Raw genomic sequence first — 25,752 nt, forward strand, 5'->3', positions numbered from 1 at the left:
GGCCCTGTATTCTATGTTTTACGGTTCCCGGCCCTGTATTTCGGTGGTTTACGGTTCCCGGCCCTGTAACTCGGTGGTTTACGGTTCCCGGCCCTGTATTTCGGTGGTTTACGGTTCCCGGCCCTGTAACTCGGTGGTTTACGGTTCCCGGCCCTGTAACTCGGTGTTTTACGGTTACCGGCCCTGTAACTCGGTGTTTTACGGTTCCCGGCCCTGTATTTCGGTGGTTTACGGTTCCCGGCCCTGTATTTCGGTGTTTTACGGTTCCCGGCCCTGTATTTCGGTGGTTTACGGTTCCCGGCCCTGTAACTCGGTGTTTTACGGTTCCCGGCCCTGTAACTCGGTGGTTTACGGTTCCCGGCCCTGTGTTTCGGTGGTTTACGGTTCCCGGCCCTGTAACTCGGTGTTTTACGGTTCCCGGCCCTGTATTCTATGTTTTACGGTTCCCGGCCCTGTATTCTATGTTTTACGGTTCCCGGCCCTGTATTCGGTGGTTTACGGTTCCCGGCCCTGTATTCGGTGGTTTACGGTTCCCGGCCCTGTATTTCGGTGGTTTACGGTTCCCGGCCCTGTAACTCGGTGGTTTACGGTTCCCGGCCCTGTATTTCGGTGGTTTACGGTTCCCGGCCCTGTAACTCGGTGGTTTACGGTTCCCGGCCCTGTATTTCGGTGGTTTACGGTTCCCGGCCCTGTAACTCGGTGGTTTACGGTTCCCGGCCCTGTAACTCGGTGGTTTACGGTTCCCGGGCTCTCGCGAGACCCAGTGCCGGGCCCGCCGATCCTGTGAGCCGCCGCCATGAGGGATGTGAGCGGGTTCCTCCAGCAGCAGCAGAGCCGCAGCGGCAGCGCCGAGCTCGGCCACGAGTGGTACACGCTGGAGGAGCTGTACAACAAGAGGTGAGCCCCGGGCCCCGACCCCCGGGCCCAGGCCCCAGGCCCCAGGCCCCGGGCCCCGGCCTCCAGTAACCCCCGCTCCCCGGCCCGCTGAGTCACGGCTCCGGCTGCAGTGGATTGGTTTGAGGCCCCGAGGCCGGGCCGGGCCGGGCCGAGTGTCCCGGGACCGGAGCGGGAGGATTTCAGACCCGGCCCCCGGCCCCCGGCCCTCGAGTTTGATTCACCCCCGGGCTCCCGGGGAGGGGGTGCGGTGAATGTCCGGGGTTAGTGTCGGGGGAGGGGGAGGTTTTAGGGACAATAATCGGGGAACAAATGATGGGGGAAATTCTGGGCCAATTAATGAAAATCAGCACCAGAGGAACCTCCTATTTGAGTAATTTAACTCATTCAGTGACTGAGGGCCGTGCGGTGGATGCGGTGTATATGGACTTTCAAAAAGGCGTTCGATAAAGTGCCACATGATAGACTTATTAGAAAAATTAAAAGCCGTGGGATTAAAGGGAGAGTGAGAGCGGGGATAGAAAACTGGCTAAAGGACAGAGAGCAGAGAGTAGTGGTGAACGGTTGTTTCTCAGACCGGAGGGAGGTTTACAGTGGTGTTCCCCAGGGGTCAGTATTAGGACCACTGCTCCTTTTGACAGATATTAATGACCTGGATTTGGGTATAGAGGGTATAATTTCAAAGTTTGCAGATGACACAAAACTTGGGAATGTAGTAAACAGTGAGGATAGTGACAGAGTTCAGGAGGACGGAGACAGACTGGTGAAACGGGCAGACACGTGGGGGATGAAATTTAATGCAGAGAAGTGTGAAGTGATTCATTTTGGTAGGAAGAATGAGGAGAGGCAAAATAAACTTTTTTAAAGGTAGTGCAGGAACAGAGAGACCTGAGGGTGAATGTACACAAATCTTTGAAGGTGACAGGACAAGTTGAGAAGGCTGATTAAAAAAGCCATACGGGATCCTGGGCTTTATTAATAGAGGCAAAGAGTAAAAAAGCAAGGAAGTGATGCTAAACCTTTATAAATCACTGGTTAGGCTCCGGCCGGAGTATTGTGTCCAATTCTGGGCACCGCACTTTAGGAAGGAAGTCAAGGCCTTGGAGAGGGTGCAGAGGAGATTTACTAGAATGGTTCCAGGGATGAGGGACTTCAGTTATGTGGAGAGACTGGAGAAGCTGGGATTTTTCTCCTTAGAACAGAGAAGGATGGCAGATGGGTCGGTAACCAGAGGACACAGATTTAAAGTGATCGACGAAAGAGCCAGAGACAATGTGGGGAGACATTATTTTTAAAGCAGAGAGTTGTTACGATTTGGAATGCGCTGCCTGAAAGGGCAGATTCAATAGAAGCTTTAAAAAGGGAATTAGATAATTACTTGAAGGGAGAAAACTCCCAGGGCTATGGGGAAGGAGCAGGGGAGTGGGACTAATTGGATAGCTCTTTCTAAGAGCTGGCACAGGCACGATGGGCTGAGTGGTCGTCTCCTGTGCTGTATCCTTCTATGCGACTGTGATTACTCAATATTTGTATTTAAGCAGTTTGTAATTAGTGTTGAATTTTTTTTTAACTATTTTCTCTGTAAACCCATTTTGTTTTGAACGTGTTGAAACATAGACTCTGGCATCAGCTGACCCTCCGAGTGCAGGACTTTGTACAAAACCCCTGCTTCGCTACAGGCGATGGTTTAATCAAGGTACGCGACTTGGCTGCGTTACATTTTCTTGATGCAAACATTTTAACTTGCCTTTTTTACATTATATAATTAGAAAAATATTTTCTTTTGCAGCTATATGAGAATTTTATTAGTGAATTTGAACACAGGTAAGAAGTAAATTTTAATTATGCATATAAACTTATAAAATGTGCACTGTTTGAAGTTTGCAACACAGAATGAGGCCATTCAGCCCATTGTCTCTGTGTCACCTCTGTGCTAGGGCAATCCAAAACTAATCCCACGGACCACGCTCTCCCCATAGTTCTGTATCTTCCCCTGCTTCAAATATTTATCCAATTTTCCCATTTTAAAAAGTTGCCTTGGTCTCTGCCTCAGCCTCTCCCTGTGGTCAATCATTCTCCACAACCCTCAGTGTAAAGAAATTTCTCTTAAACTCTCTTCTCACTCTGTCAAAACTTGCCACAATCTTTAAAACTTCTATTAAATCTCCTCTTAACCTTCTCTATTCCAGTGGAAATAGTCCCAGTATCTCAAGTCTCTCCTCATTACTACAGTTTCCCCTTGCTGGCCTCATCCTGGTGAATCTATGTTATATGCTCTCTATAATGTTCTTTCTTTAATGAAGCCCAAAACTGCACACAGTCTCTAACTAGGGCCTAAACAATTTTTTGCGTAGATTCATTATTAATTCTTTATTCTTGTACTCAATGCCCCTATTTATAGATCCCAAAATGCTGTTGGCCTCATGATGAATTTATCTCCCTGTACACTCTCAGGTATTTGAATCCCTGGGGGTCTCTCTGTTCATCTACCTTTCAGTGTCTTTCCAATACGTGTTCACTCCCATTCTTTGTTTTTTCCTCCCAAATTGTATTCCCTCACACGCACTACAAGTCCTGGGCCAACGTTCATCCCTCAGTCAGCATCACTGAACCAGATTATCTGGTCACTATCTCATTGCACAGCAAGGTCCCACAAACAGCACAAATGGGCTGTTGCATTTTTCCTACATTTCAAAGTATTTAATTGGCTGTAAAGCGTTTTGGGATGTCCTGAGGTTGTGAAAGGTGCTCAGAATTCTCACAAGTACTCTATCGGAAGTTGTGTTGTTTGTCTGTAGAAATAATGAGCTTGAAATCACAGCTCGAATATCCGGATTGACCATTTTGTGAGTGAGGGGGGGGTTTGTAATGGGAATGTGAGAAACACATTTTGTTTAAATTATGTTGCCTCTTTAAATCAAAGCTCTTCATATTAAAACCTTTGCAACATATTGTTCCAGGATTAACCCTTTGACCCTTGTGGAGATTGTTCTGCATGTGGTGCGACAGATGACAGGTGAGTGAGTTTCTCCTGACCATAGGAGGCCATTCAGCCCCTCTAGCCTGCTCTGCCATTCAGTTAGATCAGGGCTGATCTGTGCCTCGACTCTATTTACCTGCCTTTGCTCCACATCCCTCGATCCCCTTACCCAACAAAAATCTATCGATCTCCAGCTTTAAAGCTCCAATTGACCCCCAGCATCGACGGCTTTTTGGGGGGAGAGAGTTCCAGATTCCCACTCCCCTTTGTGTGAAGAAGTGCTTCCTGACATCACCCCTGAACGGCCTGGCTCTAATTTCAAGGTTATGCCCCCTTGTTCTGGACTCCCCCCACCAGAGGAAATAGTTTATCTACCCTATTGAATCCCTGTATCATTTTAAACATCTCTATTAGATCACCCCTTAATCATCTTCACTCGAGGGAATACAAGCCCAGTCTGTGCGACCTGTCCTCATAATTTAACCCTTTTATCCCCGGTATCATTCTGGTGAATCTGTGCTGCGCCCCCTCCGAGGCCAGTATATCCTTCCTCAGGTGCGGTGCCCAGAACTGAACCCAGTATCTCCAGACGGGGTCTAACCAAAGCTCTCTGATCGTTTACTTCTGTCTCCAAATTTAAGGATTTCATATTTCAATCGGTGGAATCGGCCAGTCAGAACCCAGTATCTGTCAAGTTGTTTGAAATATTAAAGTTTGTTCTAAGTACAGCTCAGTGATGACAGGAGTATCTCGACTTGAGCACCAGAGGAACGGTGTGGGATTGGGCGGTGTCGAGATTAAAGCCTGCAGACCATGTGCAGCCCGTGGGGTCCCGGCTATTCACTCAGTTCCTGTTTCCATTTGAATCTCACTCCCTGGTTTGTCCTGTTTGTAATTCAGGGATGTTGCCTCGTTGGTGGATAAACCCTGAATCCGATCACTGGGATGTGTTGGTACCAGCAGCCTGAGATCCCTGCAGATTAATGAGAGCAGGGCTTTGAGTTTTACATAGGAACAGGAGTAGGCCATTCAGCCCCTCGTGCCTGCTCCGCCATTTGATAAGATCATGGCTGATCTGTGATCTAACTCCATATACCTGCCTTTGGCCCATATCCCTTAATACCTTTGGTTGCCAAAAAGCTATCTATCTCAGATTTAAATTTAGCAATTGAGCTAGTATCAATTGCCGTTTGCGGAAGAGAGTTCCAAACTTCTACAACCCTTTGCGTGTAGAAATGTTTTCTAATCTCGCTCCTGAAAGGTCTGGCTCTAATTTTTAGACTGTGCCCCCTACTCCTAGAATCCCCAACCAGCGGAAATAGTTTCTCTCTATCCACCCTATCCGTTCCCCTTAATATCTTATAAACTTCGATCAGATCACCCCTTAACCTTCGAAACTCCAGAGAATACAACCCCAATTTGTGTAATCTCTCCTCGTAACTTAACCCTTGAAGTCCGGGTATCATTCTAGGGATTTCACTGACCAGGCTGTGAGACAGAACTATTAGAGATCAGGGCCGATAGCAATTAATGGCTCACAGCTAAAAGCACTGGTCAGCAAGCATATTACAGTGTGGGATGTGAGGGATGAACACTCCCTGTTATAGTGGCAAGGGAACCTGTTTAAAGTAAATCGGTTAACACCTCCACTAAACCAATAGAGAAGGATGTATTGACGATCTGTACTAATTATACACAGTGTGGTCTCAAAGTGAAAGAATGGAAAGTACATTGGTCCTTCTAAATCATAACTAGATTGCTGATTAGTATTCGTGATCTTGCTGATTAGTATTCGTGATCTTGCTGATTAGTATTCGTGATCTTGCTGATTAGTATTCGTGATCTTGCTGATGTGCTTTATGTTTCATTGTAGATCCTAATGTGGCGCTAACATTTTTGGAAAAAACAAAAGAAAAGGTGAGCGTTTTGCTTTGTGCTGCACTGGTTTTATTGGGTTTAATTTCTCTTTTATGCTGCAGTTTATTGGATTTATTTTTTGCTTGCTTTCATTTATTTAGGTCAAATCCAGTGACGAGGCAGTAATTCTCTGCAAAACAGCAATTGGTGCCCTGAAATTAAATGTGGGTGATCTCCCGGTGACAAAGGTAAAGAATGATTTGAGTTAAAAGAATCTTTGTTTTCCTGTCTTCCCACAGGCAACAGTTGAGAAAGCAGCGAGGTTGTAAAGTGCTGTGTTCCTGAAGTTATAACTTTCACTCAGTACGTATACAGCTGTAGCACAATTTGAATAAGATAATAAACCCTGCATCCAGCTCCCTGACTCCTTAACGTTATTCCCAGTGGAGACCAGGCTCATCCCACCCAGGAGTCAAGGAATATCAGGAGGAGGGGCTCAGAGATGCTCAGTAATTGGCCACAGATGGAGGGGACCCACATTCTGCGAGCAATCCGAGAAATGAGGATTGGTGAGCTCGTTCACAACTCGATCAATCCAGTGGGAAAAGGCGACTAAAATTCTCTCTGGCTTATAGACCGGAGGGAAGAGAGAGGAAGTTCTGAGCAGGAGAGCCATAGGTTAATGATTCGAAAAGGAAATTCTATACAAAGATTATCAACAGAAATGTGCGTCTGATTTATCCCAGTGGGTGTGAGGGGTGTGTGATACCTGGACTACAAAAAACAAAGATACTGATGGAAAGGTGTTTAAAATAAAGTTATTCCCTGGAAAGAAAGTCTGAGAAAGAGAAATGATGCAGGAATTTCAGCAAAAGTGCAGACTGGGAAGAAGGGACCCAAGGGGAGGCTCCCAATGATTTAACACGTTATTTTGGGCATCGTCGTGTAGCAGTTACAGTCCTGGACTGGGAACTATCAGATCGTGAGCCCCCAGACAGTCCCGGTGAGGGGAGACAGAGTGGGTTGACGTCCAGTGGGATATTCATGGGTGTGGGCTGTGTGGGTGATGTGACGTGCGGGGCGGGTGAGCAGGCGCAGGCGCGGGGGGGTCCCCCACGGGGCGGGTGAGCAGGTGGGGGGGGCCACGGGGCGGGTGAGCAGGCGCGCTGGGGGGGTGGTGAGCAGGCGCAGGCGCGGGGGGGTCCCCCGCGGGGCGAGTGAGCAGGCACTGGGGGGGGGCCCCCGCGGGGCGAGTGAGCAGGTGGGGGGGGCCACGGGGTGGGTGAGCAGGTGGGGGGGGCCACGGGGTGGGTGAGCAGGTGGGGGGGGCCACGGGGTGGGTGAGCAGGCGGGGGGGGCCACGGGGTGGGTGAGCAGGTGGGGGGGGCCACGGGGTGGGTGAGCAGGTGGGGGGGGCCACGGGGTGGGTGAGCAGGCGGGGGGGGCCACGGGGTGGGTGAGCAGGCGCGCTGGGCCACGGGGTGGGTGAGCAGGCGCGCTGGGGGGGTGGTGAGCAGGCGCAGGCGCGGGGGGGTCCCCCGCGGGGCGGGTGAGCAGGCGCTGGGGGCCACGGGGCGGGTGAGCAGGCACTGGGGGGGGCCCCCGCGGGGCGGGTGAGCAGGCGCTGGGGGGGGGCCACGGGGCGGGTGAGCAGGCACTGGGGGGGGCCACGGGGCGGGTGAGCAGGCACTGGGGGGGGCCACGGGGCGGGTGAGCAGGCACTGGGGGGGGCCCCCGCGGGGCGGGTGAGCAGGCGCTGGGGGGGGGCCACGGGGCGGGTGAGCAGGCACTGGGGGGGGCCACGGGGCGGGTGAGCAGGCACTGGGGGGGGCCACGGGGCGGGTGAGCAGGCGCTGGGGGCCACGGGGCGGGTGAGCAGGCGCTGGGGGGGGCCCCGCGGGGCGAGTGAGCAGGTGGGGGGGGGCCACGGGGCGGGTGAGCAGGCACTGGGGGGGTCCCCCACGGGGCGGGTGAGCAGGCGCTGGGGGCCACGGGGCGGGTGAGCAGGCGCTGGGGGGGGCCCCGCGGGGCGGGTGAGCAGGCGCTGGGGGGGGCCCCGCGGGGCGGGTGAGCAGGCGCTGGGGGGGGCCCCGCGGGGCGGGTGAGCAGGCGCTGGGGGGGGCCCCGCGGGGCGGGTGAGCAGGCGCTGGGGGGGGCCCCGCGGGGCGGGTGAGCAGGCGCTGGGGGGGGGCCACGGGGCGGGTGAGCAGGCGCTGGGGGGGGCCCCGCGGGGCGGGTGAGCAGGCGCTGGGGGGGGCCCCGCGGGGCGGGTGAGCAGGCGCTGGGGGCCACGGGGCGGGTGAGCAGGTGGGGGGGGCCACGGGGCGGGTGAGCAGGTGGGGGGGGCCACGGGGCGGGTGAGCAGGCGCAGGGGGGGGGCCACGGGGCGGGTGAGCAGGCGCGGTGGGGGGGTGGTGAGCAGAGTGTGTTTTATCCAGTACTGTAACATTCGCCGATATTGTGTGTGAATCACAGCTCCATGTCCTCCTATCATCCAAAGTTCAGATCTTTAAATGTTGGCATGGTTTTTGTATTTATTACTTTACGATCTTATTCCTGGTCCTGTTTGGTTTTTATTTCCGGGCAGCGTACATTGTGTTTATAAGAATTAATTTAATTCGATCGATTCTCTTCCAGAAAACAATTGAAGAGGTGGATGAGATGCTCACAAACCTTCCCAGTGTGACCTCAGTCCACGGCCGCTTTTATGATCTGTCCAGCAAATATTACCAGATCGTTGGAAATCATGCTTCTTACTACAAGGACGCCCTGAGGTTCTTGGGCTGTATTGATATCAAAGATTTGCCCGGTAAGTAACTGCATTAACGATCCTTAGCAGTGGATTGTACCTGGTCCTTCCCGGTATTTTCTTACCCAGTTGCTTGTGGGGAATAAATTCCAAACGAAGATTGTGCAACAGACCAGCAACTTCAGCTACATTCCTTCACCATTCCTCCCCCAATGGAGGGTGACGTCTGCCCCATCTCCGGCTCACTGTCCCACTTTTATTGAGATTTAGAGTTTATTGAGATTTAGTGTCTGAGGGTCAAGGATGCTGAGTCCTTGAATATATTCAAGGCTGAGATCAATAGATTTTTGGACTCTAGGGGAATCAAGGGATACGGGGATCGGGCGGGAAAGTGGAGTTAAGGTCAAAGATCAGCCATGATCTGATTGAATGGCGGAGCAGGCTCGAGGGGCCGAATGGCCTACTCCTGCTCCTATTTCTTATGTTATTTAATTGGCTGTAAAGCGCTTTGGGACGTCCTGAGTTTGTGAAGGTTGCTTTATAAAATGCAAATACACGCAGCTACTGAAATGGTGGCATTTGCGCAGACCTTTCAACACTCACGGCAAAACTTGTAAGTGCTTCATCTTTCTCTTAGTTGACAGCTTGGCTCAGTTGGTAACACTCCTGTCACAGAGTAAGAAGGTCGTGGGCTCCAGTCGCACTCCAGAGACTTGAGCCCCATAATCTAGGCTGACACTTAAGGGCAGTGCTGAGGGAGTGTTGCACTGTCGGAGGGGCAGTGCTGAGGGAGTGTTGCACTGTCGGAGGGGCAGTGCTGAGGGAGTGTTGCACTGTCGGAGGGGCAGTGCTGAGGGAGTGTTGCACTGTCGGAGGGGCAGTGCTGAGGGAGTGTTGCACTGTCGGAGGGGCAGTGCTGAGGGAGTGTTGCACTGTCGGAGGGGCAGTGCTGAGGGAGTGTTGCACTGTCGGAGGGGCAGTGCTGAGGGAGTGTTGCACTGTCGGAGGGGCAGTGCTGAGGGAGTGTTGCACTGTCGGAGGGGCAGTGCTGAGGGAGTGTTGCACTGTCGGAGGGGCAGTGCTGAGGGAGTGTTGCACTGTCGGAGGGGCAGTGCTGAGGGAGTGTTGCACTGTCGGAGGGGCAGTGCTGAGGGAGTGTTGCACTGTCGGAGGGGCAGTGCTGAGGGAGTGTTGCACTGTCGGAGGGGCAGTGCTGAGGGAGTGTTGCACTGTCGGAGGGGCAGTGCTGAGGGAGTGTTGCACTGTCGGAGGGGCGGTGCTGAGGGAGTGCCGCACTGTCGGAGGGTCGGTGCTGAGGGAGCGCCGCACTGTCGGAGGGTCGGTGCTGAGGGAGCGCCGCACTGTCGGAGGGTCGGTGCTGAGGGAGCGCCGCACTGTCGGAGGGTCGATACTGAGGGAGTGCCGCACTGTCGGAGGGGCGGTACTGAGGGAGCGCCGCACTGTCGGAGGGTCGGTACTGAGGGAGCGCCGCACTGTCGGAGGGTCGGTACTGAGGGAGCGCCGCACTGTCGGAGGGTCGGTACTGAGGGAGCGCCGCACTGTCGGAGGGTCAGTACTGAGGGAGCGTTGCACTGTCGGAGGGTCAGTACTGAGGGAGTGTTGCACTGTCGGAGGGTCAGTACTGAGGGAGTGTTGCACTGTCGGCCGTCTTTCGGATGAGATGTTAAATCGATGCCCCACCTGCCCCCTAAGATGGATATAAAAGATTCCATGGCACTATTCGAGGCAGGGCAGGGCTTCCCAGTGTCCTGGGTCAATAGTTATCCCTCAAACAACATCATTAACAATAGATTGTGTGGTCATCACCTCATTACTATTTGTGGGATCTTGCTGTGCTGCCGTGTTTCCTACATTACAACAATGACTAAACTTCAGAAGTACTTTAAACGGATGGACTTTTATCCCCACAAGCAATTGCGTTTTTAAAAAAAAAACTGGAAAAGTAAGCTGTGAGGAGGACACAGTCTGCAAAGGGATACAGACAGTGAGTGGGCAAGAAGGTGGCAGATGGAGTATAATGTGGGGAAATGTGAGGTTATTCACCTTTGTCAGGAAGAATAGAAAAAGAGAATATTTTTAAATGGTGAGAAACTATTAAATGTTGGTGTTCAGAGAGATTTGGGTGTCCTTGTACAGAAAACACAGAAATTTAATATGCAGGTACAGCAAGCAATTAGGAAGGCAAATGGTATGTTGACCTTTATTGCAAGGGGATTGGAGTACAAGAGTAAGGAAGTCTTACTGTAATTGTACAGGGCTTTGGTGAGACCACACCTGGAGTACTGTGTACAGTTTTGGTCTCCTTATCTAAGGAAGGATACACTTGCCTTAGAGGCGGTGCAACAAAGGTTCACTAGATTGATTCCTGGGATGAGAGGGTTGTCCTATGAGGAGAGATTGAGGAGAATGGGCCGATACTCTCTGGAGTTTAGAAGAATGAGAGGTGATCTCATTGAAACATAAGATTCTGAGGGGGCTTGACAGGGTAGATGCTGAGAGACTGTTTCCCCCTGGCTGGAGAGTCTAGAACTAGGGGGCATAGTCTCAGGATAAGGGGTCGGCCATTTAAGACTGAGATGAGGAGGAATTTCTTCACTCAGAGGGTTGTGAATCTTTGGAATTCTCTACCCCAGAGGGCTGTGGATGCTCAGTCGTTGAGTAAATTCAAGGCTGAGATCGATAGATTTTTGGACTCTAGGGGAATCAAGGGATATGGGGATCGGGCTGGAAAGTGGAGTTAAGGTCAAAGATCAGCCATGATTTTATTGAATGGCGGAGCAGGCTCGAGGGGCCGAATGGCCTACTCCTGCTCCTATTTCTTATGTTATTTAATTGGCTGTAAAGTGCTTTGGGACGTCCTGAGTTTGTGAAGGTTGCTTTATAAAATGCAAGTTCTTTATCCAATTAATCCCACTCCCCTGCTCTTTTCCCCATAGCCCTGCAAATTTTTCCTTTTCAAGTATATATCTCATTCCCTTTTGAAATTTATCGTGGAATCTGCTTCCACCGCCCTTTCGGGCAGTGCATTCCTGATCATTATAACTCACTACGTTTAAAAAAAATATTCTCATCTTTGCACTGGTTCTTTTGCCAATTATCTTAAATCTGTGTGCTCTGGTTACTGACCCTCCTGCCAATGGAAACAGTTTCTCCTTATTTACTCTGCAACTAATTTCATTTGAATTGAAAAGGGATCTTGCCCAGGTGGATTGGAATCAAAAATTGGTCAGCAAAACAGGAATTGAACAACGGGAGGCCCTCAAGGAGGAGTTGGTTCCAGTACAGAGTAGACACGTCCCTACGAGGGGGAAAGGAAGGGCATCCAAAGCAAGAGCTCCCTGGATGACGAAAGATATAGAGATTAAAATGAATCAGAGAAAGGAGGTTTATGATGAATGTAAGGTTCATAATACAGTAGAGAACTAGGCTGAATACAGAATGTACAGAGGAGATCTAAAAAAGGGAATAAGGGGGGCGAGGAGAGAGAATGAGAATAGATTAGCGGCTAACATCAAAGGGAATCCAAAAGTCTTTTATAAAGATATAAATAGTAAAAGGGTAATCAGGAAGGGTGGGACCGATTAGGGACAGGAAAGGAGATCTTCTTGTGGGGGCAGAGGGCACGGCTGAGGCACTGAATGAATATTTCACATCGGTCTCCACTAGAGGAGAGGATGCTGCCAGTGTCACAGTAAAGGAGGAGGTGGCAGCGATATTGGAGAGGATAAAAATCGATAAAGAGGAGGTACTTAAAGATTGGCCGTACTGAAAGTAGAAAAGTTACCTGGTCCGGATGGGATGCATCCTACGTTACTGAGGGAAGTAAGGGTGGAAATTGCGGAGGATCGTTCCACAATCTTCCAATCCTCCTTAGATATGGGGACTGGAGGATTGGAGATATCACACCCCTGTTCAAATAAGGGGAGAGGGATAAACCTGGCAATTACAGGCCAGACAGCCGAACGTCGGTGGTGGGGAAACTTTGAGACAGTAATCCGGGACAAAATTAATTGTCACTTGGAAAAGTCTGGGCTAATAAATGAAAGTCAGCACGGATTTGTTGGAGGAAAATCGTGTTTGACTAACTTGATTTGAGTTCTGTGATGAAGTAACGGAGAGGGTTGATGAGGGTAGCACGGTTAATGTTGTGTATATGGACTTTCAAAAGGCATTTGATAAAGTACCGCATAAAATTAAAGCCCGTGGAATTAAAGGGACAGCGGCTGCATGGATTCAAAATTGACTAAGGGACAGAAAGCAGAGAGTAGTGGTGAACGGTTGTTTTTCAGACTGGAGGGAAGTTTACAGTGGTGTTCCCCAGGGGTCAGTATTAGGACCACTGCTCTTTTTGATATATATTAATGACCTGGGCTTGGGAATAGAGGGTATCATTTCAAAGTTTGCAGATGACTGGAAACTCAAATGTAGTAAACAATGTGGGGGATAGTAACAGACTTCAGGAGGACAGAGACAGACTGGTGAAATGGGCAGACACGTGGCAGACGATGAAATTTAACGCAGAGAAGTATGAAGAGATACATTTTGGTAGGAAGAATGAGGAGAGGCAAAATAAACTAAATGGTACAATTTTAAAGGGAGCACAGGAACAGGAGACCTGGGGGTGAATGTACACAAATCTTTGGTGGCAGGACAGGTTGAGAAGGCTGTTTTTTTTAAAAAAAACATACAGGATCCTGGGCTTTATTAATAGAGGCATAGAGTACAAAAACGAGGAAGTCATGCTAAACCTTTATAAATCACTGGCTAGGCCCCAGCTGGAATATTGTGTTCAATTCTGGGCATCGCACTTTAGGAAGGATGTCAGGGCCTTAGAGAGGGTGCAGAGGAGATTTACTAGAATGGTGCCAGGGATGAGGGACTTTAGTTATGTGGAGAGACTGGAGAAGCTGGGATTGTTCTCCTTAGAGCAGAGAAGGTTAAGGGGAGATTTAATCGAGGTGTTCAAAATCATGAAGGGTTTTGATAGAGTAAATAGGGAGAAACTGTTTCCAGTGGCAGGAGGGTCGGTGACCAGAGGACACAGATTTAAGGTGATCGGCAAAGAGCCAGAGGGGAGGTGAGGGAACATTTTTTAAGCAGTGAGTTTTAATGATCTGGAACGCGCTGCCTGAAAGGGCGGTGGAAGCAGATTCAGTAGTAACTTTCAAAAGGGAATCTGATAAATACTTGAAGGGAAAGAGCAGAGAAATAGGACTAATTGGAAAGCTCTTTCTAAGAGCTGGCACAGGGACGATGGGCCAAATGGCCGCCTTCTCTGGTGTACCTACTATGACACTATCAAAACCCGTCATAATTTTGAAGACCTATTAAATCTCCCCTTCTCCTCGTTCTCTGTTCTAAGGAGAACAATTCCAGCTTCTCCAATGTCCCCAAATTCAAAACATTTGGAAAAGTGTAGGTTGTACATCAGACTTTAAAGCATTTAAATTCTGACCCTGTATCTGCTTCAGTCTGTTTCATTGTAAGAAACACTATAGAAAATGTTACTGTTCATCTTGCCTCTTTCAATTGGTCATTATGAAATGTATTCCTGATGTTTTGTTCCCATATTCTAGTTCTGGTCTACAGGAAAACTTTAGCCAAATTTTTTTTTATTTTTGATATTTTCATTTTTGTCTTTGCAGTAATTTCTTCAAAATTAGTTTCAAAATTGTTTCACTCCTCACCGTGATCTGTTATAAAGCCTGTGGATTAGTCTGAGAAATAGTTTCAGTTTTTAGCTTCTCTTTCTCCGGTTTTAATCTGTGAAGTTGCAGTTTTCATGAAAAATGTAGTTGTAGTTTTTGTCTTTCATCGGCCTATTGTTATTTTCATGACGGGTCCTTGGAGCATTGAATGCTTTGTGAGGCAGAGACCATTGGATCTTTTAATGGAAAATTCAATAAATATTTGAAGCAGAGGAAGATACAGGGCTATGGGGAGAGAGCGGGGCAGTGGGATTAGTTTGGGATTGATACAGGGCTATGGGGAGAGAGCGGGGCAGTGGGATTAGTTTGGGATTGATACAGGGCTATGGTGAGAGCGCGGGGCAGTGGGATTAGTTTGGGGATTGATACAGGGCTATGGGGAGAGAGCGGGGCAGTGGGATTAGTTTGGGATTGATACAGGGCTATGGGGAGAGAGCGGGGCAGTGGGATTAGTTTGGGGATTGATACAGGGCTATGGGGAGAGAGCGGGGCAGTGGGATTAGTTTGGGATTGATACAGGGCTATGGGGAGAGAGCGGGGCAGTGGGATTAGTTTGGGGATTGATACAGGGCTATGGGGAGAGAGTGGGACAGTGGGATTAGTTTGGTATTGATACAGGGCTATGGGGAGAGAGTGGGGCAGTGGGATTAGTTTGGGGATTGATACAGGGCTATGGGGAGAGAGTGGGGCAGTGGGATTAGTTTGGGATTGATACAGGGCGATGGGGAGAGAGCGGGGCAGTGGGATTAGTTTGGGGATTGATACAGGGCTATGGGGAGAGAGCGGGGCAGTGGGATTAGTTTGGGATTGATACAGGGTTATGGGGAGAGAGCGGGGCAGTGGGATTAGTTTGGGGATTGATACAGGGCTATGGGGAGAGCGCGGGGCAGTGGGATTAGTTTGGGATTGATACAGGGCTATGGGGAGAGAGCGGGGCAGTGGGATTAGTTTGGGGATTGATACAGGGCTATGGGGAGAGAGCGGGGCAGTGGGATTAGTTTGGGATTGATACAGGGCTATGGGGAGAGAGTGGGGCAGTGGGATTAGTTTGGGGATTGATACAGGGCTATGGGGAGAGAGTGGGACAGTGGGATTAGTTTGGGATTGATACAGGGCTATGGTGAGAGAGCGGGGCAGTGGGATTAGTTTGGGATTGATACAGGGCTATGGGGAGAGAGCGGGGCAGTGGGATTAGTTTGGGGATTGATACAGGGCTATGGGGAGAGAGCGGGGCAGTGGGATTAGTTTGGGATTGATACAGGGCTATGGGGAGAGAGTGGGGCAGTGGGATTAGTTTGGGGATTGATACAGGGCTATGGGGAGAGAGTGGGGCAGTGGGATTAGTTTGGGATTGATACAGGAATATGGTGAGAGAGCGGGGCAGTGGGATTAGTTTGGGATTGATACAGGAATATGGTGAGAGAGCGGGGCAGTGGGATTAGTTTGAGATTGATACAGGGCTATGGGGAGAGAGTGGGGCAGTGGGATTAGTTTGGGATTGATACAGGGATATGGGGAGAGAGAGGGGCAGTGGGATTAGTTTGAGATTGATACAGTGCTATGGGGAGAGCAGGGCAGTGGGATTAGTTTGGGATTGATGCAGGGCTATGGGGAGAGAGCGGGGCAGTGGGATTAGTTTGGGGATTGATACAGGGATATGGTGAGAGAGCGGGGCAGTGGGATTAGTTTGGGGATTGATACAGGGCTATGGGGAGAGAGTGGGGCAGTGGGATTAGTTTGGGATTGATACAGGGATATGGGGAGAGAGCGGGGCAGTGGGATTAGTTTGAGATTGATACAGGGCGATGGGGAGAGAGCAGGGCAGTGGGATTAGTTTGGGATTGATACAGGGCTATGGGGAGAGAGCGGGGCAGTGGGATTAGTTTGGGATTGATACAGGGCTATGGGGAGAGAGCGGGGCAGTGGGATTAGTTTGATTGCTCGAGCAAAGGGCCTGCGTCGGCAAGATGGGCCAAACGGCCTCCTTCGTGCTGTATGTGGAATCATAGAAATGACAGCACAGAACGAGGCCATTCTGCCCATCATGCCTGTGCTGGTGCTAGTTCATCAAAGGGAGGTGTCTCCACTAATCCCTTTCCCTCTTATATTTCTTTTAAAATACTTTCCCAATTCTCTTTTAAATGACGATAGTCTCTGCCTCAATACTTGTTTGTGGTAAAACAGTCCCGATTCTAATTACCCTGTAGCCCACACCACCTGCTCATTGGTTTGCCCAGAAGATGAATGTTAAGTAGCTAAAAGTTGATTTTTTTTATTTCTTCTGATTCAGTTGCTGAGCATCAGGAGAGAGCATTTACTCTCGGACTGGCCGGGCTTTTAGGTGAAGGCGTCTACAACTTTGGAGAGCTTGTGAGTCTGTTTGTGGCAAACGGGAGCGTTTACTCACTAATTCACTTGTGAAATTGTTTGCAATGCCGGGATCTCGCTGTTTGTGTTTTTGTCCCTTCCAGTTAATGCACCCGGTGCTGGAGTCACTGCGGACCACGGACAAGCAGTGGCTGATCGACACGCTGTACGCCTTCAACAGCGGAAACGTGGAGAAGTTTCAAGCTCTAAAGGCGTCTTGGGGACAGCAGGTAAATAATCTCCGGGTCCGGGGAGAGATGCTGGAGCGACTGGGACGTTTGGGGGGTGAGGGGTCGACGCTGGGACGTCTGGGGGTGAGGGGTCGACGCTGGGACGTCTGGGGGGTGAGGGGTCGACGCTGGGATGTCTGGGGGGTGAGGGGTCGACGCTGGGATGTCTGGGGGGTGAGGGGTCGACGCTGGGATGTCTGGGGGGTGAGGGGTCGACGCTGGGATGTCTGGGGGGTGAGGGGTCGACGCTGGGATGTCTGGGGGGTGAGGGGTCGACGCTGGGATGTCTGGGGGGTGAGGGGTCGACGCTGGGATGTCTGGGGGGAGGGGTCGACGCTGGGATGTCTGGGGGAGGAGGGGTCGACGCTGGGATGCCTGGGGGTGGAGGGGTCGACGCTGGGATGCCTGGGGGTGAGGGGTCGACGCTGGGATGCCTGGGGGTGAGGGGTCAGTAAGGGGGATGTCATAGAGTTATACAGCACGGATAGAGGCCCTTCGGCCCATCGTGACCGCGCCGGCCATCAGCCCAGTCTAATCTAATCCCATATTCCAGCATTTGGTCCGTAGCCTTGTATGCTATGGCATTTCAAGTGCTCATCCAAATGCTTCTTGAATGTTGTGAGGGTTCCTGCCTCCACAACCCTCTCAGGCAGTGAGTTCCAGACTCCAACCACCCTCTGGGTGAAAAAGTTCTTTCTCAAATCCCCTCTAAACCTCCCGCCTTTTACCTTGAATCTATGTCCCCTTGTTATAGAACCCTCAACGAAGGGAAAAAGCTCCTTAGTATCCATCCTATCTGTGCCCCTCATAATTTTGTACACCTCAATCATGTCCCCCCTCAGCCTCCTCTGCTCCAAGGAAAACAAACCCAATCTTCCCAGTCTCTCTTCATAGCTGAAGCGCTCCAGCCCTGGTAACATCCTGGTGAATCTCCTCTGCACCCTCTCCAAAGCGATCACATCCTTCCTGTAGTGCGGCGACCAGAACTGCACACAGTACTCCAGCTGTGGCCTAACCAGTGTTTTATTCAGCTCCATCATAACCTCCTTGCTCTTATATTCTATGCCTCGGCTAATAAAGGCAAGTATCCCATATGCCTTCTTTACCACCTTATCTACCTGTTCCGCCGCCTTCAGGGATCTGTGAACTTGCACACCAAGATCCCTCTGACCCTCTGTCTTGCCTAGGGTCCTCCCATTCATTGTGTATTCCCTTGCCTTGTTAGACCCTCCAAAGTGCATCACCTCGCACTTTTCCGGGTTAAATTCCATTTGCCACTGTTCCGCCCATCTGACCAACCCATCTATATCGTCCTGCAGACTGAGGCTATCCTCCTCGCTATTTACCACCCTACCAATTTTTGTATCATCAGCGAACTTACTGATCATACCTTTTACATTCATATCCAAGTCGTTAATGTAGACCACAAACAGCAAGGGCCCCAGCACCGATCCCTGTGGTACCCCACTGGCCACAGGCTTCCAGTCACAAAAACAACCTTTGACCATCACCCTCTGCCTTCTGCCACTAAGCCAGTTTTGTATCCAAAGTGCCAAGGCACCCTGGATTCCATGGGCTCGTACCTTCTTGACCAGTCTCCTGTGGGGGACTTTATCGAAGGCCTTACTGAAATCCATGTATACCACATCCACTGCGTTACCCTCATCCACACGCCTAGTCACCCCCTCAAAAAATTCAATCAAATTAGTCAGACATGATCTTCCCTTAACAAAGCCATGTTGACTATCCCTGATTAATCCTTGCTTCTCCAAGTGGAGACTAATTTTGTCCTTCAGAATTTTTTCCAATAATTTTCCTACCACTGATGTTAGGCTCACTGGCCTGTAGTTCCCCGGTTTTTCCCTACTCCCCTTCTTGAATAATGGTATTACATTAGCGGTTCTCCAGTCCTCTGGCACATCCCCTGTGGCCAGAGAGGTTCTGAATATATGTGTTAGAGCCCCCACAATCTCCTCCTTTGCCTCACACAGTAGCCTGGGATACATTTCGTCCGGGCCTGGGGATTTATCCATTTTTAGGCCTGCTAAAACCGCCAATACCTCCTCCCGCTCGATGTTAATATGTTCGAGTATATCACAGTCCCCCTGCCGTATTTCTATGTCTACATCGTCCTTCTCCATAGTGAAAACAGATGCAAAAAATTCATTTAGAACCCCTCCGACATCTGCCGGTTCCACACACAGATTGCCATTTTTGTCCCTAATGGGCCCTATTTTTTCCCTAGTTATCCTCTTACCCTTAATGTACTTATAAAACATCTTAGGATTTTCCTTTATTTTGCTCGCCAGTGTTATTTCATGGCCCCTCCTTGATCTCCTAATTTCTTTTTTAAGTATCCCCCTGCACTTTTTGTACTCCTCTTGGGCTTCCTCCGTCTTTAGCCTTTTGTATCTGCCAAAAGCCCTCCTTTTTTTCCTAATCCATTCTCGTATATCCCCTGACATCCAAGGTTCCCTGGAGTTCTTGGAACCACCCTTGACCTTTACGGGAACATGTTGCCATTGTATGGTCTCAATCTCCCTTCTGAAAGACTCCCATTGCTCCGATGCGGATTTTCCTACAAGCAGCTGATCCCAGTCCATTTTGGCCAGATCCTGCCTTATCCTATTAAAATCGGCCTTCCCCCAATTTAGAACCTTTATTTCCGGCCCCTCCCTATCCTTTTCCATGACCACCTTAAATCTCACCGAACTATGGTCACTGTCACCAAAGTGCTCACCTACTAGCACTTCTTCCACTTGGCCGGCCACATTCCCTAGAATTAGGTCCAGTACCGCCCCCTCTCTTGTAGGACTTTCTACATGCTGGCTCAAAAAGCTCTCCTGGATGCACGTTAAGAATTTTGTACCCTCTAAGCCTTTTACACTCTGAGTATCCCAGTTAATATTGGGGAAGTTGAAATCCCCCACTATTATTACCCTATTATTTGCACAATTTTCTGAGATTTGCCTACATATCTGTTCCTCTATCTCCCCCTGACTGTTTGGGGGCCTATAGTACACTCCCATCAAAGTGCTTGCCCCCTTTTTGTTTTTAAGCTCCACCCATATGGCCTCATTTGAGGAACCTGCTAATATATCATCCCTCCTCATGGCAGTAATTGATTCTTTAATTAATATTGCGACCCCCCCTCCTCTTATACCTCCCCCTCTGTCTCGCCTGAAGATTCTGTACCCCGGAATATTGAGCTGCCAGTCTTGCCCCTCCCTCAACCATGTCTCTGTGACAGCAACAATATCATACTCCCATGTGTTTATCAACACCTTCAGTTCATCCACCTTATTCGCAAGACTCCTTGCATTAAAATAGATGCCATCCAGCCTTGCCCTCACATATTTGCCCTGTCTTCCAAGCTGACTTGTTTTTTTCTCAATATTTGGCTGCACATCACCCCCTATTGTAGCTCCACTCTGTATCCCATCCCCCTGCCAAGTTAGTTTAAACCCCCCCCAACAGTGCTAGCAAACCTCCCCGCAAGGATATTTGTCCCGCTCTGGTTCAGGTGCAACCCGTCCGACTTGTACAAGTCCCACCTTCCCCAGAAGCAGGCCCAGTGATCCAGGAAACTGAAACCCTCCCTCCTGCACCAACTCTTTAGCCACGCATTCATCTGTTCTATCCTCCTATTTCTATACTCACTAGCCCGTGGCACTGGGAGTAATCCAGAGATTACAACCTTTGAGGTCCTGCTCTTTAATCTGCTACCTAGCTCCCTAAATTCTTGATGCAGGACCTCATCTCCCTTCCTACCTATGTCGTTGGTCCCAATGTGGACCACGACCTCTGCCTGCTCACCCTCCCCCTTGAGAATGCCCTGTAGCCGCTCAGTAACATCCATGACCCTGGCACCAGGGAGGCAACAAACCATCCTGGAGTCACGTTTACGGCCACAGAAACGCCTGTCTGTTCCCCTTACGATAGAATCCCCTACCACTATAGCTCTTCCACTCTTTTTCCTCCCAGCCTGTGCAGCAGAGCTACCCCTGGTGCCAGGAAGTTGGCTGCTGCTGCCTTCCCCTGATAAGTCATCCCCCTCAACAATATCCAAAGCACACATGGTCGTCAGGGACACCGGAAGGGTCCCTGATTTCCCACATAGAGCAGGAAGAGCATAACACGGGGCTGGGCTGTCCTGACATGACTTCCCCTTTTACTAATTAATTCAAATTAAATGAATCCCACCAATTTCACTTCAATTAAAAGGTATACTCAAGGGCCCTTGCTGAACAGCAGTCCCCCACTACACAACAGAGACCAGAGAATCCACAAACTCTAACCTTAGACAAATTCAGCAGGAAAATACTCACCAACCAATCACTTACCTCTTCCTTGGTGACGTCCCACTTGGATTACTTTTTGCTTCTTATTTATCTTAGGTCCAGGAGTTAAGTCCCTGAAAACAAAATATAAAAACGAACCTACCCTTTAAATTCCCTCTACCCCCCCCCCAAAAGGTTAGAGGAGGTGGGAGGGTGGGAGTCACTACTAGTGTAGTGTCTCGGGTTTAGCAACCGCTCCACCTATATACGGGTACCAATGAATTGGCCCCGCCCCCTGCCTTTGAAAAAGCCGCGAAGCTCCTTCCCCGCTGGGGAAAAAGACTCACGTAGGTGAGTTTAATTACTCACCTCAGGCCTCCGCTGCTCCCTTTATCGACTCACCGCCGCTCCCGCCTCTCCAACCAGGTCCGCTCCTCCTTCCCCGCTGCCGACCGCTCTGTGGGTGAGAGAAATACTCAATACGAAATACGAAATACTAAATACGAAATACTAAAATACTAGTATCAGTCATGATGGCCATGAAACTACCAGCTGTCTGGAGGAGGGGTCAGTAAGGGGGATGTCTGGGGGAGGGGTCAGTAATGGGAATGTCTGGGGGAGGGGTCAGTAAGGGGGATGCCTGGGGGAGGGGTCAGTAAGGGGGATGTCTGGGGGAGGGGTCAGTAAGGGGGATGCCTGGGGGAGGGGTCAGTAATGGGGATGCCTGGGGGAGGGGTCAGTAATGGGGATGTCTGGGGGAGGGGTCAGTAATGGGGATGTCTGGGGGAGGGGTCAGTAAGGGGGATGTCTGGGGGAGGGGTCAGTAAGGGGGATGCCTGGGGGAGGGGTCAGTAATGGGGATGCCTGGGGGAGGGGTCAGTAATGGGGATGCCTGGGGGAGGGGTCAGTAATGGGGATGTCTGGGGGAGGGGTCAGTAATGGGGATGTCTGGGGGAGGGGTCAGTAAGGGGGATGTCTGGGGGAGGGGTCAGTAAGGGGGATGCCTGGGGGAGGGGTCAGTAAGGGGGATGCCTGGGGGAGGGGTCAGTAATGGGGATGCCTGGGGGAGGGGTCAGTAATGGGGATGCCTGGGGGAGGGGTCAGTAATGGGGATGCCTGGGGGAGGGGTCAGTAATGGGGATGCCTGGGGGAGGGGTCAGTAAGGGGGATGTCTGGGGGAGGGGTCAGTAAGGGGGATGTCTGGGGGAGGGGTCAGTAAGGGGGATGTCTGGGGGAGGGGTCAGTAATGGGAATGTGTGTGTCTCTAATCTCATTTTGTTGTGTGATCTGCAGCCTGACCTGAGAGCCAATGAACTGCGGCTGATGCAGAAAATCCAACTTCTCTGCCTTATGGAGGTTTGCTCAATCTTCCATCTCGTTGTTCTGAGGAATTTCACTCCCCCCTCTTCCCTCTTGGCAGATTTGCATTGTGTCTCTGCCTCTCGTTACCTCTTCATTGACTCTTTAAACTGTCAGTTCACCAGTTATCATTAATTTTGCCCATCATAGAATGATACAGCACAGAAAGGAGGCCATTTGCCCCATCGTCCCACTGCCCCGCTCTCTCTCTCGATAGCCCTTCCACAAACTTTCTGTTGAAACTGGCTGCTTACTCAGGTCCCATCATAGTAAGAAGCCCACATATTCTCCTAGTGTCGTAAAGGAATGCTTGTAGCAGGGGAAGTGAATTCCACAGCCTCACAACTCTGTGAAGTTTGTCCTGCCCTCTGTTCTAAATCTCTTACATTTAATCTTATATCTCTGGCCCCTCGTTCTGGACCCTCAACTACTGGGAGCAGGCTAATTCCCTCTACCCTGTCCCATCATTTTATAATTTGAAACACTTCTATCCCTGTAATCTGTGTTCTAACGAAAAAGACTCAATTTTTCAAGTCTTTGTATTTCCTCTGACCAGGCAGCATTGAATCCTCTCTAAAGCCTCAATATCCTATAGCATGAAGCCCAACCCTGCACTCATTGCTCTAACTGAGGTGTCATTAAGGCTTTATATTGGCTCATTACCTCGTGATAAAATCTAGAATTCCTTTATCAGTTTTTATAGCCTGAGGCACTGCCTTTAATATCCTGTGAACCCACCCTCCCATTGGATTCCCCAATGCCTCTGCTCCCCCACAGTACCGAGCTGACTCCCAGACATGGTATCACGACTGCTGTTATTTATTTCCAAAACACACTTACTGACGTTGAATTCCATCTCACTTTTCAGCCCATTCCCCATCTTATCGACATCGCTTTGCAGCTTCCTTTTGGTCTTCGAAAGAATTAACTATTCCTCCTATTTTGATATCTACAAATTCGGACCCCACTGCCTCTAGACCGAGATCCAAATCATTGATACACACAGTGACTGGAAATGGTCCTAGAACTGATCCCTGTGGGACACCACCCACCTCCCACCACTCTGAGAAACACTCCTTAACTCCCACTCTCTCTTCTCCCTTCTAACCAATTTTTAATCCAATTTGCTATCCTCCCCCTACATGCATTACCCCTTAATCTTCCCTAGTAATCTCCCATGTGGTACCTTGTCATATGCTTTCCTGAAGTCCATGTACACTAAATCCGCTGCATTTTCACCCTTCCCCATGTCTGTTACCTCCTCTAAGAATTCTTCATTTATGTCGAACACTAATGGTCCCTTTTGAAACCCGGGCTCTTCTCCCCGCTCTGTCTGTCGGTGTGCTGCCTGCCTCTCCCCGCTCTGTCTGTCGGTGTGCTGCCTGCCTCTCCCCGCTCTGTCTGTCGGTGTGCTGCCTGCCTCTCCCCGCTCTGTCTGTCGGTGTGCTGCCTGCCTCTCCCCGCTCTGTCTGTCGGTGCGCTGCCTGCCTCTCCCCGCTCTGTCTGTCGGTGTGCTGCCTGCCTCTCCCCGCTCTGTCTGTCGGTGTGCTGCCTGCCTCTCCCCGCTCTGTCTGTCGGTGCGCTGCCTGCCTCTCCCCGCTCTGTCTGTCGGTGCGCTGCCTGCCTCTCCCCGCTCTGTCTGTCGGTGTGCTGCCTGCCTCTCCCCGCTCTGTCTGTCGGTGCGCTGCCTGCCTCTCCCCGCTCTGTCTGTCGGTGCGCTGCCTGCCCCTCCCCGCTCTGTCTGTCGGTGCGCTGCCTGCCCCTCCCCGCTCTGTCTGTCGGTGTGCTGCCTGCCCCTCCCCGCTCTGTCTGTCGGTGTGCTGCCTGCCTCTCCCCGCTCTGTCTGTCGGTGTGCTGCCTGCCCCTCCCCGCTCTGTCGGTGTGCTGCCTGCCTCTCCCCGCTCTGTCTGTCGGTGTGCTGCCTGCCTCTCCCCGCTCTGTCTGTCGGTGTGCTGCCTGCCTCTCCCCGCTCTGTCTGTCGGTGTGCTGCCTGCCTCTCCCCGCTCTGTCTGTCGGTGTGCTGCCTGCCTCTCCCTGCTCTGTCTGTCGGTGCGCTGCCTGCCTCTCCCCGCTCTGTCTGTCGGTGCGCTGCCTGCCCCTCCCCGCTCTGTCGGTGTGCTGCCTGCCTCTCCCTGCTCTGTCTGTCGGTGCGCTGCCTGCCTCTCCCCGCTCTGTCTGTCGGTGCGCTGCCTGCCCCTCCCCGCTCTGTCTGTCGGTGTGCTGCCTGCCTCTCCCCGCTCTGTCTGTCGGTGCGCTGCCTGCCTCTCCCCGCTCTGTCTGTCGGTGTGCTGCCTGCCCCTCCCCGCTCTGTCTGTCGGTGGGCTGCCTGCCTCTCCCTGCTCTGTCTGTCGGTGTGCTGCCTGCCTCTCCCCGCTCTGTCTGTCGGTGTGCTGCCTGCCTCTCCCCGCTCTGTCTGTCGGTGCGCTGCCTGCCCCTCCCCGCTCTGTCTGTCGGTGTGCTGCCTGCCTCTCCCCGCTCTGTCTGTCGGTGTGCTGCCTGCCTCTCCCCGCTCTGTCTGTCGGTGCGCTGCCTGCCTCTCCCCGCTCTGTCTGTCGGTGCGCTGCCTGCCTCTCCCCGCTCTGTCTGTCGGTGTGCTGCCTGCCTCTCCCTGCTCTGTCTGTCGGTGCGCTGCCTGCCTCTCCCCGCTCTGTCTGTCGGTGCGCTGCCTGCCTCTCCCTGCTCTGTCTGTCGGTGTGCTGCCTGCCTCTCCCTGCTCTGTCTGTCGGTGCGCTGCCTGCCTCTCCCCGCTCTGTCGGTGTGCTGCCTGCCTCTCCCCGCTCTGTCTGTCGGTGTGCTGCCTGCCTCTCCCCGCTCTGTCTGTCGGTGCGCTGCCTGCCCCTCCCCGCTCTGTCTGTCGGTGTGCTGCCTGCCCCTCCCCGCTCTGTCTGTCGGTGTGCTGCCTGCCTCTCCCCGCTCTGTCTGTCGGTGTGCTGCCTGCCCCTCCCCGCTCTGTCTGTCGGTGCGCTGCCTGCCCCTCCCCGCTCTGTCTGTCGGTGTGCTGCCTGCCTCTCCCCGCTCTGTCTGTCGGTGTGCTGCCTGCCTCTCCCTGCTCTGTCTGTCGGTGTGCTGCCTGCCTCTCCCCGCTCTGTCTGTCGGTGTGCTGCCTGCCTCTCCCCGCTCTGTCTGTCGGTGTGCTGCCTGCCCCTCCCCGCTCTGTCTGTCGGTGGGCTGCCTGCCCCTCCCCGCTCTGTCTGTCGGTGGGCTGCCTGCCCCTCCCCGCTCTGTCTGTCGGTGTGCTGCCTGCCTCTCCCCGCTCTGTCTGTCGGTGTGCTGCCTGCCTCTCCCCGCTCTGTCTGTCGGTGTGCTG

General features: G+C 51.7%; 1 protein-coding gene across 1 annotated transcript in view; it reads left to right on the top strand.

The window, feature by feature from the left end:
* The first annotated feature begins 742 nt into the window (after positions 1-742).
* psmd13 (proteasome 26S subunit, non-ATPase 13) overlaps positions 743-25,752 on the top strand; it is a 37,519-nt gene continuing 12,509 nt past the window's right edge. Inside the window, exons 1-10 of the mRNA XM_067994285.1 lie at positions 743-897; positions 2,512-2,590; positions 2,684-2,718; positions 3,855-3,910; positions 5,748-5,791; positions 5,893-5,979; positions 8,369-8,540; positions 16,500-16,579; positions 16,681-16,806; positions 22,380-22,442. Of these exons, the coding sequence (XP_067850386.1) occupies positions 797-897; positions 2,512-2,590; positions 2,684-2,718; positions 3,855-3,910; positions 5,748-5,791; positions 5,893-5,979; positions 8,369-8,540; positions 16,500-16,579; positions 16,681-16,806; positions 22,380-22,442 (843 nt within the window). The 5' untranslated portion in view covers positions 743-796. The remainder of the gene's footprint in view (positions 898-2,511; positions 2,591-2,683; positions 2,719-3,854; positions 3,911-5,747; positions 5,792-5,892; positions 5,980-8,368; positions 8,541-16,499; positions 16,580-16,680; positions 16,807-22,379; positions 22,443-25,752) is intronic.

This window comes from Heptranchias perlo, chromosome 12, assembly GCF_035084215.1.
Source record: "Heptranchias perlo isolate sHepPer1 chromosome 12, sHepPer1.hap1, whole genome shotgun sequence".
NCBI classification, from domain to species: domain Eukaryota; kingdom Metazoa; phylum Chordata; class Chondrichthyes; order Hexanchiformes; family Hexanchidae; genus Heptranchias; species Heptranchias perlo.